Below are 17423 nucleotides of genomic sequence, written 5' to 3'. Positions count from 1 at the left end.
ACTAAACAACACCAGAATACATTGATTGCTTGTAATTATAAATTATCTAACAGCCGATCACACCATGTGCTTTTCTTCAGATCAGACCAGTGGGCTGTCACACAAGTCAGTCACAGTTTAGTTTGTTGCTTCCAGCGGTTTTTACGAGTCTTTAATCTGAGTTTATTAAACAATTGCAGCATTAAACAGCAGGAGAATCCACGTATCTCCAAAATTGAGGAGTTGCGTGCATTTACACGAGGAGCAACAGCAGCATTTTCATTTGTTATAATCATAAATGATCTCAGACATGGAGACAAGATCTTTACTGCTGGTGGTTAGATTATCAGTGCACAACAGAATTTTTTAGTGTTTAGGAACAAATAAAGGCTAAGCTGCTATTAGCCTTTATTTGTTATTGCATTATAATGCATAATTCATCCCTTGATGTACTGTCAAATCTTGTGTGTATGTTGTGGTTCTGTAGTTTACTGTGGTAGGTATGTCTGAATGAAACCATGAGAAATATTGACATAAAAGTACTTACACACGTGGACAAAATTGTTGGTACCCCTCAGTTAAAGAAGGAAAAACCCACAATTCTCACTGAAATCACTTGAAACTCACAAAAGTAACAATAAATAAAAATTTATTGAAAATTAAATAATCAAAAACAGCCATCACTTTTGAATTGTTGATTAACATAATTATTTAAAAAAAACAAACTAATGAAACAGGCCTGGACAAAAATGATGGTACCTCTATAAAAGATTGAAAACTACTTGACCAGAGTGACATGATTAACTCAGGTGTGTCATTTAATTGACATCACAGGTGTTTCCAAACTCATAATCAGTCAGTCTGTCTATTTAAAGGGAGACAAGTCGTCACCCTGCTGTTTGGTGAAAAGGTGTGTACCACACTGAACATGGACAACAGAAAGCGAAGGAGAGAATTGTCCCAGGACATCCGAAAAAAAATGATAGACAAACATCTTAAAGGTAAAGGCTATAAGACCATCTCTAAACAGCTTGAAGTTCCTGTGACAACAGTGGCTCATATTATTCAGAAGTTCAAGACCCACGAGACAGTAGCCAACCTCCCTGGACGTGGCCGCAAGAGGAAAATTGATGACAAATTGAAGAGACGGATCGTTCGAATTGTATCCAAAGAGCCCAGAGCAACCTCCAAAGAAATTAAAGGTGAACTCCAAGGCCAAGGTACATCAGTGTCAGATCGCACCATTCGTCGTTGTTTGAGCCAAAGTGGACTTCATGGGAGACGACCAAGGAGGACACCACTGCTGAAAAAAACTCATAAAAAAGCGAGACTGGAATTTGCAAAAATGCATGTTGACAAGCCACAAAGCTTCTGGGAGAATGTCCTTTGGACAGATGAGACCAAACTGGAACTTTTTGGTAAGGCACATCAACTCTATGTTCATAGACTCAAAAACCAAGCATACGAAGAAAAGAACACTGTCCCTACGGTGAAACATGGAGGAGGCTCAGTAATGTTTTGGGGCTGCTTTGCTGCATCTGGCACAGGGTGTCTTGAAAGTGTGCAAGGTACGATGAAATCTGAAGACTATCAAGGCATTCTGGAGAGAAATGTGCAGCCAGGTGTCAGAAAGCTTGGTCTCAGTCGCAGGTCATGGGTCTTCCAACAGGACAACGATCCAAAACACACAGCCAGAAACACCCAAGAATGGCTGAGAGAAAAGCGTTAGACTATTCTAAAGGGGCCTTCTATGAGCCCAGATCTGAATCCCATTGAACATATGTGGAAGGAGCTGAAACATGCCATTTGGAGAAGACACCCATCAAACCTGAGACAACTGGAGCTGTTTGCTCATGAGGAGTGGGCCAAAATACCTGTTGACAGCTGCAGAACGCTCATTGACAAATACAGAAATCGTTTAATTGCAGTGATTGCCTCAAAAGGTTGTGCAACAAAATATTAAGTTATGGGTACCATCATTTTTGTCCAGCCCTATTTCATTAGTTTGTTTTTTTAAATAATTATGTTAATCAACAATTCAAAAGTGATGGCTGATTTTGATTATTTAATTTTCAATACATTTTTATTTATTGTTACTTTTGTGAGTTTCAAGTGATTTCAGTGAGAATTGTGGGTTTTTCCTTCTTTAACTGAGGGGTACCAACAATTTTGTCCACGTGTGTATGTCTGAATGACAATAGTAGTAACTGATGAAGCAACCATATTACATATCAAGTGTCTGAAAATGACTGGAGTTTGTTAAATCTGCTACCAACCAGTCTAGGAGACCAGGCATCCACACTTTAAAATACCTGATTCGCTTTAGAGCAGCTATTTTTTTAAAACTGTTTTGTGATAGTTGTACTTCTAAATAAGTACAATTTGATAGTAACGTGTATTACCTTAAATTCTGTTGGGACAATCAGCTTTGGGGTCTTGAGTCCCATCAACATATCAAGTCCAACAAACGTCATGATGGACATGAAGATAGAGAAGTCACTGATGAGTTTCCTCAGCTGTTTCCAGAGAAAGAGACATAAAAGAGTCTAAATGAGACAACAACCATTTCTTTGCAGAACTGCTAGCAGAGATGATGTTTAAAGGGAAGCAAGTGATACATATTAAAAAAGTGGAGACATGGCCAACTTCACTTGTGTCAAAGATAATCCCTGTGTCTTGAAAACAAAGGGATCAGCTGTTTTTTTCTCTGTTTGACTTTCCTCTTCCTGTTACAAATGAGACAAAGGACAGACATGCAGCAGAATTGCGTAGGAACTGAGGAGACTAAACCAACAACAATCAACACTATAGTCAGTATGCTGCTAAAAGATATATTATGTATCAAAAATGACGGGAAACAGATCTTCTGTCTGGAAAAAAGTGCTGCAATTCTACTGAAAATTGATTTAGTAAACATTATTTTGCTTCCAGGTTCTCGAGATACTTCAACCCTTTGGACCCTGAGGAGTTTCTGCAGATTTTTTGCTCCTGTCATATTTTTACTGACTGTGGACTCATTTTTCACAGCAAAATAAAGTTCTGCACCACCATGGAAACAGCACAACCATGGACAGAAGTAGAGAGAAGTCAAAATTTATCTGTGCATTGTGACAAAGCTATAATAATAAAAATCATAACATACACACAATAAACAAAAAACGAAAGAAAAGAAACAAAGGTGGATTTCTGGAAAAGGTTTCCTCCCACAGTCCAAAAACATGCTGAGGTTAACTGATGATTCTAAATTGTGTGTAGGTGTGAATGTGAGTATGATTGTTTGTCTCTATGTGCAGCCCTGTGATACACTGTTACCTGTACAGGTGTCACCTGCCTTCAGTCAGCTGGGATACTACACGTATTTTATTGATCAAATACATTTTCTTTTGGTCTTACGCTGTCTTGTTGCTTTTTTTGTTCTGTGTAAGCCTGCAGTTCAAATAATCCCTAAAGTTTTGACATTCCTCAAGGCTTCTCAGTTGTGCTGTGGAGTGCAGATTATTTTAAATAATTTTTTTACTGGATCTGATGGAGACTATTTATTTTTGGTGATGATGTAAAAAAAAATACATAGCTTGCCTTTCAAACCCTCAAGTAGGCCTCGGGGTTCAGAGGGTTAAATTCATTTTACTACAAATAATACCATTGTTGTAATTCTTATGTACTTTTGCATTCCTACAGGTGTTGATTACTTGCATTTAAAATAATCTTATGTGCCACAGAGCAAAGGTGTTAATAAAACATTTGGAATTTAGGTTGAGAATATAAAAAACTTTTTGCATGAAGCCTAAATTAATTAGGTAAGAAACACTGAATGTAAACACAACTTTTGTTTGCTTACTAGAAAACTTCTTAGGGTAAATTTCATTTTAATTGGAGTTTCACTTTTTCTCCAATGTGTTTGTTTTGTTCATTTCAAAAGACATGAACAGAAAGACATAATTACAGACTGATTTTGTCACCTTGGTGGGGAAGTAGCGGCTGAACTTGAACTTCTTGAGGGAGACGGTCATGGAGTAGGTGCCGAAGAAGAGGATGAAGGACATGAGGGCCAGATCTGGGACAAACTTGCAGGACTTTCCCACCAGAGAGCCTCCGTACTTCAAACATTCCTTCTTGCTTAGCTGACTCCAGTCCAGAGCTGTCACATTCAACTGGGATGGTGGTGGCAGTGGTGGGGAAACAGGAGAGGATGAACAAGAGTCAAGTGTTTTGACAAAGGCCCGGGCAGATTGAAAATTGTCAGCACAGATGTGAAGTTGTTATCCACACAGGGGAGCGAGAGGTTAATGGGAGAGATGGTGAGAAACAAAAGGAGAAAAAGAGGAAAGCAAAGCGACTTCTTTGTCAGACAGAGCTCATACCTGGTTAGCTGTAAATAAACCATTTTGCTTATTTCGCCATGTGGGTCTCAAAACAACTCTTGTAATTCATTTTACAGCTGAAATGTCACCAGCCCAGTAAACATTCAGCTTGAAATACAATGTGCCAAAATAGAGTAATAAAGAAAAAAGAAAAGAAAAGAAAAATGAATGGAAACAACCACTTACCCCAGAGACAGTAGAGCTGTTATCTGGCATAGGAACTAACCCATTGAAGATCATTGCAGCCACTGTGTATGAATGAGGTAGAGACAGTGAAGGACAGGAAGGTAATGAGACAAAATATGAAGAGGATAAAAAAGGAAGAAAAAGAAATGCAAAACATGATGAGAATCCAGCTGCTGGGCTTCAGAGACTGACTCACAGACACTGACATGCACATAAACAAACAAAAAAATACTCACTTGTAAGAGACGGGAGCCACATTGTTTGTGCATGGTGAAAGCAAACATGAGGCAAATCAGTTACAGAAATCACTATTTGCATAAATTATTGCAAATTTCTGACATTTCCAAAACAGATTAGTGAGGAACTAAGGATGTGGGAAAGTTACAATGATAGAGTGAATACCGTATCTTTAAACTCTTGAACTCCTGGAACAGTTTTATCATCACAGACAACAGCTGATACAAGGTGCATATATTTGGTAGAGTACCATTTGATCCTTAAAACTGGGAGATAAAAGAACTGGGGCTGACATATGCACTGAGCTTTTATAGTTGGAAAATCAATTTGTCAATCCTCTGTGGTAGACAAACTGTAATACTGACACCATCAATTAATTATCTGAAATATATATTTGGTACTTTGGTATTATTAGCACATTCCCAGCTGTGGACACAGATTTAAAAAGACGTAGTTGGTATTCCTATGCTCCACTTGGAGATACATGTGCAGTAGGTTGTATCTGTGTATTCTACTCATACACACTGCTGCCAAACATGCACATTATTGCCTTTGTACTGTAGTCACAGTGTAGGCCTCTGAATCTGGGGAAATTATGAAATGTTATTGTTCAGATTGGTATTGTTTAACTCAAATACTCTAATGTCTAAAATAATCTGTAATATCAGGAATCTGTGGGTGATGTTGAATCATATTTGACTGACAATACCCTGGAAATATATGCAGACAACCAACAACTGCCATCGCGATTTTGATTTAGATGTAGTTGAGTCCTCACTAGAGGTGTTTATTATAGTGTTGAATGTATTTGTTCAACCACTTTAAACCATTTAAAAAATGCTGTCTGGACATTTAACTAACACATTAAGTCTCCAACATCCATTTATTTCTACATACTGAAAATGAGCCAAGCCCAACAGCAGGGCCTGCGCTGTGAACCAGTGCATAGTTTGTTTAGAAAAATGACTGGCAGTAGCATAAATTAAATTATTACTTTACTGTAAACTGATTTAAGTTTGGAAAAAGTTAGGTAGTTAGGTCATGAATATGGAGTGAAACATGATAGATGAACGTTTTCAGTGTGTATAAATAAAGGGTGAGATAAACTCTTTACAGGTGGGTCTGCTCTCTTCTACAATCTGCCTGACATGTTGACATAATGAGTCCCAAAGGCCACTTTTGGCCACACTGCCTTCTGCTGGACAATTCCCCCTTTGTCTCCCTGAGCCAAGGGGTGAACTCACTCGGGTCTGGAGCCAGGCACTCGCACTTGTAGGTGGTCACGTAGTCGGGCTTGAAGTCGGTGTTGATGGGATAATATTTGAAGGAGCCCACCATTTTCTTGATGGCATCAGAGATGAAAATGAAGGAGATGAGACTGGAGAAGCCCTCTTCTGTGAAGCGCGTCATGTATTTGATAATGTAACTGGCATCTGTAGCTACAAGAATGAAGCACTGCAGGCAGGAATGGATGCCGATCCACAGACGCAGCTCCATGTAATCTATGCTGTTGTTCCTTTGGAAGTAAGAGGTAAGAGAAGCATGTTGAATGCATTGATGAAGAGGGGTCGAGAATACAGCAAACAAACATATAAATATCATATAATGGGTGCATTTTAGCATACTTTCTATGTGGTTAGAACGTGAAGATGTTAATAGTGTAAAAATTTCTTGGAAACAAAGCTTCTTGCAAGTGACTAGTCATAACGCTCATATATGCTTTATCTTAGAATAGCCATTCTGTATTATTAATAGTACAACTGCAGTATACATAAATGTTGGTGTTGTGTTGAAAAAGACAAGCTTCATTACAGAAAAGGACGGGAATTCACACCAGAAGGTCTTAGACTCATTTGTGTCAGATTAGAAACCTCTTCTGTGAAAGCACCAAAAGATCCAACACAGACATCTGAGTATGCTTTGGTACTCAGACGTGCAGTGGGGATCGAAAGTTTGGGCAGTAGAACACTGAAACTGAAAATAGTTGACGCTCACAAAGCAGGAGAAGGCTATAAGAAGATAGCAAAGCATTTTCAGATGCCAATATCCTCTGTTCGGAATGTAATTAAGAAATAGCAGTCATCAAGAACAGTGGAAGTTCAAGCATGATCTGTAAGAGCAAGAAAAATATCAGACAGAACAGCTCGCAGGATTGTGAGAAAAGCAAGTCAAAACCCACGTTTGACTGCACGATCCCTCCAGAAAGATCTGGCAGACACTGGAGTTGTGGTACACTCTTCCACTATAAAGAGGTACTTGTACAAATATGGTCTTCTTGGAAGAATCATCAGAAGAAAACCTATTCTACGTCCGCACCACAAAAATCAGCGTTTAAAGTTTGCAAATGAATATATAGACAAGCCTGATGCATTTTGGAAACAAGTTCTGTGGGCCAGTGAGGTTACAATAGAACTTTTTGGCCGGAATGAGCAAAGGTATGTTTGGAGAAGAAAGGGCACAGAATTTAATGAAAAGAACCTCTGTCCAATGTTAAGCATGGGAGTGGATCAATCATGCTTTGGGGTTGTATTGTAGCCAGTGGCACAGGGAACATTTCACGAGTAGAATGGATAATGGATAATGATCCTAAATGGATAATAATCCTAAACGCACCTCAATATCCATGGTGGATTACATCAAGAGGCGAAAAACTGAAGGTTTTGCCATGGCCTTCACAATCTCCTGTCCTCAACATAATTGAAGATCTATTGATAGATCTCAAAAGAGCAGTGTGTGACAGACAGCCAGAAGTTTCCAAAGAACTGGAAGACTGTTGTAAGGAAGAATGGGTGAAGATACCTCAAACAAGAATTGAAAGACCCTTAGCTGGCTACAAAAAGTGTTTACAAGCTGTGATACTTGCCAAAGGGGGCAGTACAAGGTATTAACTCTGCAGGGTGCCCAAACTTTTGCAGACACCATTATTGTTCATCCATTCTCTAATCACCGCTTTATCCTCACTAGGGTTGTGGGGGGTGCTGGAGCCTATCTCAGCTGACTCGGGTGAAGGCAGGGGACACCCTGGACAGGTCGCCAGTCTGTTGCAGGGCTACATTTACAGACAAACAATCACACTCACATTCACACCTACGGGCAACTTAGAGTAACCAATTAACCTCAGCATATTTTTGGACTGTAGGAGGAAGACGGAGTGCCCGGAGAAAACCCACGCATGCACAGGGAGAACATGCAAACTCCATGCAGAAAGATCCCAGGCCCAAGCCTATTGTAGTATGACCAGCAGGAGACAATTGAAGGCTCCAGTGATTTTAGTGACTCTACACTGTAAGAGTGAAGTTACTGAATTTTATTACTAATAAAATAATAATAAATAATAATGAAAATTCCTAAAAATTATTATTTTTAATTTAGCACCAAAGCAAGGGTTGTAGTATGACCAGCCGGAGCCCATTCATGGCTACAGTTATTTTGGTGGGTTCTACAGTGTATAAGAGTAAAGTTATTGAATATTTGTGTAGTGCCTCTTTTCGCTGTTGCAGCGGTTTTTGCTATTTGGAGACAGTCCCTGTTATGCGCACCGCCGGCTGCGCATAGACACCAATGTTATTTCTGCAGTTTGAAAGACAGCGACTTTTGATAAAAATGGCCTTGTCGCACATTGTCTAGCTTACAACGATTTGAAAGAGGCATCGTTTATGTTTTGACAACTTATATCTCATGAGTTATTGATGCCGGAAGTCCAAATCTGTGATATCTTTCCACCTTTACCCAACTAGTTTATGGTCCTAGTTTTAGTAGTTGTTTATCTCAACCCCTTTTGGGTTCTTCCTCAGTTTAGCGACTCTCAGTTTGGTCAGGTCTGTTTCTCTGAAAATTGTTACTTCTGTATTCTGTATTCAAATTCTGTCATCGGGTTTTCATTGTCTGCATCTGAGTCTTGGTGTCCAGGAATGTAACACGCATAGCGGAAACCGTGGACATCAGTGTTGGCTCAGTGTAGGCTGTTTTGACGTCTGGTGGGTATAAAACTGTTTGCAAGATGGGAGCCCAGGTCAGAAATGAAAGAGAATTAAAATTTCGAGAATGCTTTTGTCTTGTTTTCAGGCTGATCCAACCTAATTCCTCAGAACATTTTTGATCTAGGATGAGACATCATTTGCTTTGATTCTATTATTACAACCCAAAAATGACAACACAGTGTTGTGTTGTCATTTTGTTGTGTTGTCAGTGTCTCCGGCTTCCAAAAAGCTCAAGCAAGTGGCATCTGTCGGCAAGGTGTTAGCGAGTGTGTTTTGGGGCAGTAAAAGGAATGCTCATGATTGGTTGATTGGCTTCTTGTAAAAGGATTAAACCACCTACTATGCATCAGAATTGTGACAACTAAAAGAAGATATCAAAGAAAAAAGGGGAAAAAGCTTGGAGCTTGCTGCTATTGCTCCAGGACAATGCTCCATCCACCCACACAGTACAGATGGCAGAAGCAGCCAAATGTGACTTTGAACTGTCGCCCCCAAACTAAAATCCCACTTGTGTAGTGACCAATTTCAGAGTGATGATGAATCCTGCATGCTGTAAAGGATTATCTGGAAATTCAAGATGTGACCTTCTTCAGCGAAGAGATCGTGAAACTTGCACTTGAAGAGAGATTATCCTGATGGACAATCTTTCTCCAGTGATGTTTTCTGGTAAGCCTTTTGAAGTACCTTGTCTATATAATTTATTTTACTGGATCATTGTGTATTAGAAGGTCAAAATTTGAGAAGTAATTTGACTCGTGTGTAGGAGTATATTTAATTGACATGTTTAAATTTCAAAGTTATTGCCTTGAGATTTAAGATCAAAGTCCAATAAGACCTACTAAAACTGTCGTCTGGATACAGCAGCCTGCGAATTGGGGTAAAGGTAAAAACCACTCATCTCTGTTCATCTAGCAAAACAGGTTTTCAGTGAATATGCTGTAAATTCAAACCTGAAGGAAATCAAAGCTAGATATACTGTAAGTAGCATTTTGATTGGAAGTCTTCATTCTGAGCAATGCAATCACACATTTAATAATATGGTGGGGTCACAAAAATGTTTGTGTTGTTTTGACATTAAGGAGGGTGCACACAGCACTATGATGGTAGGTTCAGTTTGCTTGAAAGAAGCTTACTTGCTGAATTCAAAAAGGAGCTTCTCAAAGATGAGGATGGGTCCAGTGGAGCTGAGAATGATGAGGGGCTGCCCGCTGAAGAGGCAGAAGACAGAACCTGCCAAGGCTGTACCCAGGAAGCTCTCCATGACACCCTATTAAAAGAGGAAAAGAAAGACAGGAATAGTTCAGATTCACAAAGCAAGTTGACATGACAGTTGAGAAAGAAGTGCTGTGTCATGGTGCTAATTAAGTCAGCAAATTCAACGTCAGATGAGAGGAAAAGAAGAATAATGATAAAAACAAAGCAGTGTGTTAATAGGTGTGAGTGTGAGATAGTGACAGCTTTGTTTGGATTCATCAGACATTAAACAGTGTCCAGATGTTGTATTTCAGCTTGAATGAGTGCAAGACCAAGCACCTCTTTGAAACTATTCCTGTATGGAGCTGTGTTTGTGTGCACATTGTTTGTGTACCGATCAGGCATATCATTATGACCACCTGCCAAATAATGTGTTGGTCGCCCTTATGTCGTCAACAATGCTCGGAACCATTGGCCCTAGATTAGAGGACCTCTCATTGTGTCCTATGGGGTCTGTCACCAGTACGTTGGCAGTGGATCCTTTCGGTACTCTGGGTTGTGCAGTGAGGCCTCTGGGAATCAAACTTGTTTCCCTGCATCCTGTTGATGCTTGATCAGAATGGGGTCTAGGAAGTTTGAAGGACAAACCAACATCTTGGGCAACTGCCATGTTCCCCGAGATGTTCCTGACTGACATTTTTGTGATGTGGTGGGGTGCATTTTCCTGCTGGATAGGCGAGTGACATTTGGGATTGTTATTTGCATGAAGGACCACTCCTTCTTATGTTCTGGGACAACGTTTATTTAGGTGTCTAAGTCTTGTCAACATAGATGCCAAAATTTAAGGTTTTCTAGCAGAACACATTTTCCTGTAAAGCAACCAAGGGTATCAAGAACGGCCCTTACAAACAAAATGTATTATTATTATTATTATTATTATCATTATTATTATTATTATTATAGTACCAATATGACCAATGTTATTTAGTTCACTTGTCAGTGGTCATAACGTTGTGGCTGACTGGTGTATGTATCAGTTGGTGCAAAGGCACTCATGGACACATTGAAAAAATGGAAACCTGATCTAATTATAAAAACCTAAAAATACTTATAGTCCAGTAGACTCTAAGGCTCATTTGTCAGACACTCTTCTTATTAATGGATCATCACTGTTTCCTGACTGAGCAGTCAAGTAAATTAATGATGGTATCCTGTAGTTTTTCCTCACACATAAAGAAGACTGACACACTGAAATAGGTTATCTGTCTCTGGACAAACTAAATTACACAGAGGAAAACACTGTCACTTGTGTCAAAAAATAGCTGTGTGCAGCTTAAGACTGATTATATATCTGACCTAACTTCATAAATATGACACACAAATTACACTTGAACTTCCTGAGCTGACACCACTTGATTCTAATCTAGTGCTGCTACTTGCCTGTATTTATATTTGGTTCTCTGTGAAAGCCTTTCCAGTAATGTTAAATGTGAACAACACTTGGCCTCAGTAGATAATCTAGATATGTTTAGGCTCTGGACTCCTCTGTGTCATGTCCCTCTACTTGTGTAGTAGAGGGACTACAAAATACATATGCATTGTTCTGCAACTTTCAGGCACAATACCATAACAATTGCAAACTACCACTGTAGGAACTGTTCCTTGTTTTCCATTACACCACCTAATCGTGTAAGGTAATATATTGTGTAGTGCAAAGCTAGAAACAAATTTTGATAGTATCTCTCTGTGAAAACTACTTACCATATTAATAAATCTAGTTTGTATAATCTGAAATAAACATTCTTGTTATAATTCTTGTTTGGGCCTCTGTATTACCTGGTAGTTGTCAGTAGCGTCTCCCAGGAGACCACCGAAAGTGATGGCGTTGGTGATGCAACCCAAGTAAATGAAGAGCACAGCAGAGATGGACTGAATGTGAAAGCCCTCGTAGAAATCACTTGGTATCCACGGCAATTTCCGCTTTATGTCCAGGTACAGGCCACCACAGAAGCTTTTGCACATTGACAGGTTGACAGTGGTTAGGATGCTTTACACAATCTGCTTCTCACTATGACACATACGATTTTCACTAAGGCAGGATAGTACAGAGCCTGTCATTTCCCATGAGTGGATGGGATACTTACAAAATGACTTAAAGTGATATCTGGGCACATGTGTAGACAAGAGAGGTCAGAGTCTAAGTGTACTTTCTAAAACCTTTCAAAGCTGTATTGAGTTTTGACTCACTGTTTAAGCTGACCTTTTTTTTAAATGAAGACTTTTTAAATTTACTGTATTTCCTCAGATTAAAAAACAAACAAACCACTTAATTATAGAAAAGCTGGTTCTCTGATAATAGCCTGGGATGTGGTTACATAGAAAAAGGTCAGTCCCTAAATACAAGTTGGGGAAAAAAACAGGGGAGGTTAAACTTCTATTGCCTGTCAAATAAAGAACAATGTCCCATAATTTGTTGTTCTGGATAACTCATCTAAAGTATTATTGTACAATGCTAGCATGTGATTCTTTGTTTCTGATGTTGCTTATGGTATGTCTCAAACAGATTCACAATAAAAACCTTATTAAGAAATTAAGGCTGAAAGGTGACAAAACTTTAGATTTGATAATCTGACAGGAAATGCTTTGTATTACCAGAGGAATGTCATAACTTTAACAAGTTAAACTGAGGCGGATCAAAATGAGGCTTTATAATAAAATGTGACCAATTATAGTGACACACAGAGGGAAATAGAGATAAAGGCCTGCTCTAAAACAAGGAAGCTGGCTGCTCATTTGACTGAACATTGTTTGTTGTAGCTAAAGTGCTCATTAGGGAGCATCTGCGTCTTGTGGGGAGTTGAGTGGTCACCCAAATAATTTGCCTACTTTGCTAGGTTTTGATTGTTTCATATCAAATTTCCCTTCCATATGCCAGGCTGGTAGCATTTGGCCCAAGCCTTTCAGCAGTTTTGCCAAGTGGCCTTGACATAATACCGTCCAGTGAATGCCAGCTCTTCTCCGAGCTCATGTTGAGCAGGCATCTCTTCATCCTCAGCCATTCCTCCTGCTCCTCCAGCTGTACCGTTCATCTGTCCCAGCTCATTTAAGGAAAACACCGACTTCCTGCAGAAATTGTACACATGCCACAGATGTAAGTAAATAAGAAGCATATCACTTCAGTCATATACACTTATTATAGGACTGTTGCATAGGTATGTAGGAGATGTTTCATAAGCTTTTCACCCTTCAAACTGCGCCTGGTGCTTGCTGACATGGAGACACGAGTTAACCCTGTATTAACTCTAAACTGTTGCATTGATTCAAGGAGCAATATGTAGTGCTGTAATTCCACAACTTTGACCGAATAATATTGTTTTTAAGTATTACTGAGGTAGTTAGTCAGATTTTAACCTTTTGTCAGCTGAGGTGACTTTCTTGGGTGGCTCAATGCGGATTTTGGGATCCCATTCTCCAGGTGGAAGCACAATCACTTCATCTAAAAACTCATCTATACCTGCGATGAGGTCCTCTCGATCTCTGGCCTTGTAGGCTACATCACTGAACAGCTAGGAGGGAGAGAGAGAGAAAGTAAAAGATTTTCAGTATATCAGGGTGATAGTAATCAATATGTGCTGCTCTAATAACTGGGATCTAACCATCCTCTTCGATGACCTCTAGAGATACACTGAACATAAATTGCTGAAGCTATATCGACATCTGACTGTTGGATTGCATTCAAAAACAAATGCCAGTCAGCAGCTAATCATGTCCTAGAAAGACAATGAGCCAAGTGCACAGGACCATTATAGAAGAAAAGTCAAAGGGCTCGTTCTAGTTGGCACTAGTTGCTGGTCAAATTCTAGTTTTATAAATGGTCACTGTCCACTGCAAAGACAAACACACTGCAAAGGTCATTGGGGCGGTAAACTAAAAACAAGTATGGACCAAGTGAAACTTTTTAAAATTGAAAGCAGCAGGCATCTGAAGCCTGGGAATGACACATATACTTTCTTACAAGTGGTATGTGGCACCTTTATTAATTTTCTCACTCCCACCATACTACAAACAGCCAAGTGGTCTGTAGAAAAGTCACTGAATCTGTTAGAGAATTTTCCACTATGCTGCCCAATTTCTAGATTGACTTTAATCCAGCTGCATGATGGATTTCATTCTGGGCCCATTTTATGTTGCTGAATAAAATATAGAAACGATTCACACTTAAATTGAATTACTTATTAAGACAAAAGTTTTACAATTAAAGCCAGACAATTTTTAAGGATATTTTCAGAAACAATGAGCACAAGAATAAACACAGAGACCATTTTGCCATTGACTGAACTGGAAACATTAGCAGAAAGTCTTGGCAAAAAAACGAACAAAGAGTCTCTAGCCATGACAGCGACTCAGTGAGGGTCCATTTAAGTTAATGTGTTGACATGATCACAGTGGGAATGCTAACATACCTAAATTTAGCTGTTTACTAGACTCAGTATTGTAGTTCAGAATGTTAGCGGTAGCATTTTGCACAAAGTATGTTTGGGGGTCATGGCAGTGTCAGTATTTTCGTAGACATTTGATTATAAAACAATGTTTTTGATAAGTTGCAAGTTTGACCTGATGATATTGACATATGGAAAGTTAAGGACTGACCAAAGGTATCTAAATTAATCTTGAAGGAGATGGTGATATATTTCAGCCCGGTCTCACGGGGATTCGTGAAACTGTCACGTCAGTTTTTGTTTCGGTTTCGTGTGCACCAACACGATGTCGTCATGTTTTTCGTGCCGCTCACCACGAGCGAAACCCGCTGTGGTAATCACATCTGAAAGTGGTTTATACCGGCGGATTCATGACGATCTAAGCTGTCCATAGGCGTTTGCGGCCGCTGTTGCGGCCGCCGCTGCGGCCGCCACTGCGGCCGCCGGACATTCTTTGAATTCCTATGCAAATTAGGCGGATTCATGACGATCTAAGCTGTCCATCGGCGTTTGCGGCCACCGCTGCGGCCGCTGCTGCGGCCGCCGCCGATGGACAGCTTAAATCGTCATGAATCCGCCTAATTTGCATAGGAATTCAAAGAATGTCCGGCGGCCGCAGTGGCGGCCGCAGCGGCCGCAAACACCGATGGACAGCTTAGATCGTCATGAATCCGCCGGTATAAACCACTTTCAGATGTGATTACCACAGCGGGTTTCGCTCATGGTGAGCGGCACGAAAAACATGACGACATCGTGTTGGTGCGCACGAAACCGAAACAAAAACTGACGTGACAGTTTCACGAATCCCCGTGAGACCGTGTTGTATATTTGATGGTAATAGTGGAGACAGTTTACTGAAATTTACCCAAACAAATGCTCTAATTGACACAGCCATCTACAGAACCATGACACTATTGTGACAAAATCAGTGTTACTGCAAAATTGAGATTATCATCATCTATAGTTACCTATATGGTTGAATGTAAGTTGCAATGGCTTAGATGTAACACTGTAGCTTCCTCTAGAATGTTTAGTTCTATAAAGTCTAACTTTTTCTCCACTCACTGCAGCTCTTCACATGCAACTTTGCTTGAACATTGTAAAACTACTCTACACTACACAATGGCAAGCTGTACCGAGTATGAAGAAGCTATTAGGGCATCAACGAGGCATTTTCCAGCATGATAACGACCTGAAGCATTCAGCAAAGAAGACCAAGTAGCGGCTGAACAAGAAGAAGTTTAAAGTTTTGGAGTGGCAACCACAGTCTCCAGACTTGAAACCCATTGAAAACCTGTGGGAAATCCTTAATCACTATCGGACAAGTCCACTCATATAAAAAATGAAGAGGAGCTGTGGGAAGACTGTCAGTCAACCTGGTCAAAAATTACTGGAGACATCTGCAGAAAACTGGTAGAGTCCATGCCTCGCAGGCTGCAAGAAGTCATCAAGCAGAAGGGATACCCTAAAAAATATTGACATGACTATATTATTGGTAGTTGTTAAATACCTCAGTTTAGGACTAATTTCTTTACATATTGAAGCACAAACAAAACGCTCATAAGTTTAGACCACCTGGAATTTAGAAAACATTTTCTTTCTCTTTAGTTATGCGTAAAAAAAATTCAATTGTGATGTTAATAAATGTGAATTTGAATGGGTAATTCACAGTAAATATGTCAAGATTGCATGGAATAGTTTGATGCAATAACATTCAGTTTTGTACTTTGGTCTAAAGTTTTGGCCACCACTGTATATTAGCATGTGCATATTAATAAAGAGGGATGTTGTGGAAGCATTTTAATACACAATGACACTTACATCATCCACCATTAGGGTCGCTATGGCTCGGCCAATCTCATTGTATGATTTGGCCTTTCCTTGGGGTCCCAAGAGAATGAACAGGAATCTGTAAAGAGGAGAAACACATTTGAAATACGTGTTGGGATGGCAGATGTCTGTTGCAGAGAAACAGTGATATTTCAGATCATCTCACCTGGTGGGGACAGGAACCTCTGTCAGACCTCCTAGTGTTGTAGCTTGGGCCAGGCGGACAAAAGCCACAAAAGGTTTGTTGAGGAAATCTACTTCACCGACTAAGACGTTGGATGCCTCTGCATCTCTGGGGATCTTCTTCATGAATTTGTTTTTCAGCTACAGAAAATGGAGGAACAAAGTCAGGGACATGGTGGGACTTTTATCTTGTTGTTGGAGTAGAGATTGTACCATTACTATGGGATAATTCGAACCTTTTTGGTGTCATCACAATTCATGTTTTTTTCTTTCTGTTTTTTGTGGCATTCTTTTACCTCATATTTATTACTTGGAATCATGTACATAATTGACATGTTTTTAGGGCTGAAACAATTACACAGAGACTTATCACAAACTAAAGTGGGTAATCATCTATCACTTTAGGAAAATTTGAGGATTTGTTGTGTTGTGATAACTTAAAAATGCTGCAGCAGGAAAACAAAGTCAGTTCTTTAAATATATCGCTTTAGGCTATAGGGAGTATTTTTGCCACATTATTTGGTATTGTACGAAAGAAATGACTTGTCACTGACAGCCCTGGATGCGTTTGTTCTGTCAATATGTGTTACTGCCCTGACCAGAGCTGCCTACAGGGATCGTTGAAGTTTTAATTCCTCAGCATTTGTTACTAACAGTTTCTCTGAACCTGAAAGATCAGTCTGGGAGGGCATCGTTAAATCAGCAGATGTTCGGAAGGCAACAAGCCTGCAGTTTCACAAGCATGAAACCTAAAAACAGATATCCACTGACACAGCTGTGACTGAAAAAATAACCATGGCAAGCCAACCCGACTTGTCTAATTGCATGTTAAGGTGTGGCAGGAAATTGAACAGAAGCACAATAACACTCAATGGAGAGCCTTGTCAATAACCCATAGTCCGAATATGTAGCTGCATGTGAGCGCAAAGCACGTGGACAGGACAATGAGATCCATGTTTTCCCCAGTGCCAGCTCAATACTGACACAAACACAAG

At 39.8% G+C, this 17423-nt stretch overlaps 1 protein-coding gene across 5 annotated transcripts in view; it reads right to left on the bottom strand.

Annotated features, from left to right (window-relative positions):
• The window catches only part of slc4a5a (solute carrier family 4 member 5a), a 63796-nt gene that overhangs the window by 14250 nt on the left and 32123 nt on the right, over window positions 1-17423 (bottom strand). For 2 of the 5 annotated variants that reach the window (XM_051950668.1, XM_051950664.1), the window contains 10 exons: window positions 16412-16569; window positions 16237-16324; window positions 13349-13503; window positions 12932-13060; window positions 11774-11948; window positions 9877-10010; window positions 6008-6279; window positions 4527-4588; window positions 3939-4130; window positions 2382-2495 (listed from right to left, as the gene is read on the bottom strand). In XM_051950668.1, coding sequence (XP_051806628.1) covers window positions 2382-2495; window positions 3939-4130; window positions 4527-4588; window positions 6008-6279; window positions 9877-10010; window positions 11774-11948; window positions 12932-13060; window positions 13349-13503; window positions 16237-16324; window positions 16412-16569 — 1479 coding nt within the window. The remainder of the gene's footprint in view (window positions 1-2381; window positions 2496-3938; window positions 4131-4526; window positions 4589-6007; window positions 6280-9876; window positions 10011-11773; window positions 11949-12931; window positions 13061-13348; window positions 13504-16236; window positions 16325-16411; window positions 16570-17423) is intronic. The other 3 variants (XM_051950667.1, XM_051950665.1, XM_051950666.1) reach the window with 2 other exon arrangements.

This window comes from Acanthochromis polyacanthus, chromosome 7 (assembly GCF_021347895.1).
Source record: "Acanthochromis polyacanthus isolate Apoly-LR-REF ecotype Palm Island chromosome 7, KAUST_Apoly_ChrSc, whole genome shotgun sequence".
NCBI classification, from domain to species: Eukaryota; Metazoa; Chordata; class Actinopteri; family Pomacentridae; genus Acanthochromis; species Acanthochromis polyacanthus.
This window is presented reverse-complemented; position numbering and strand designations above follow the sequence as displayed.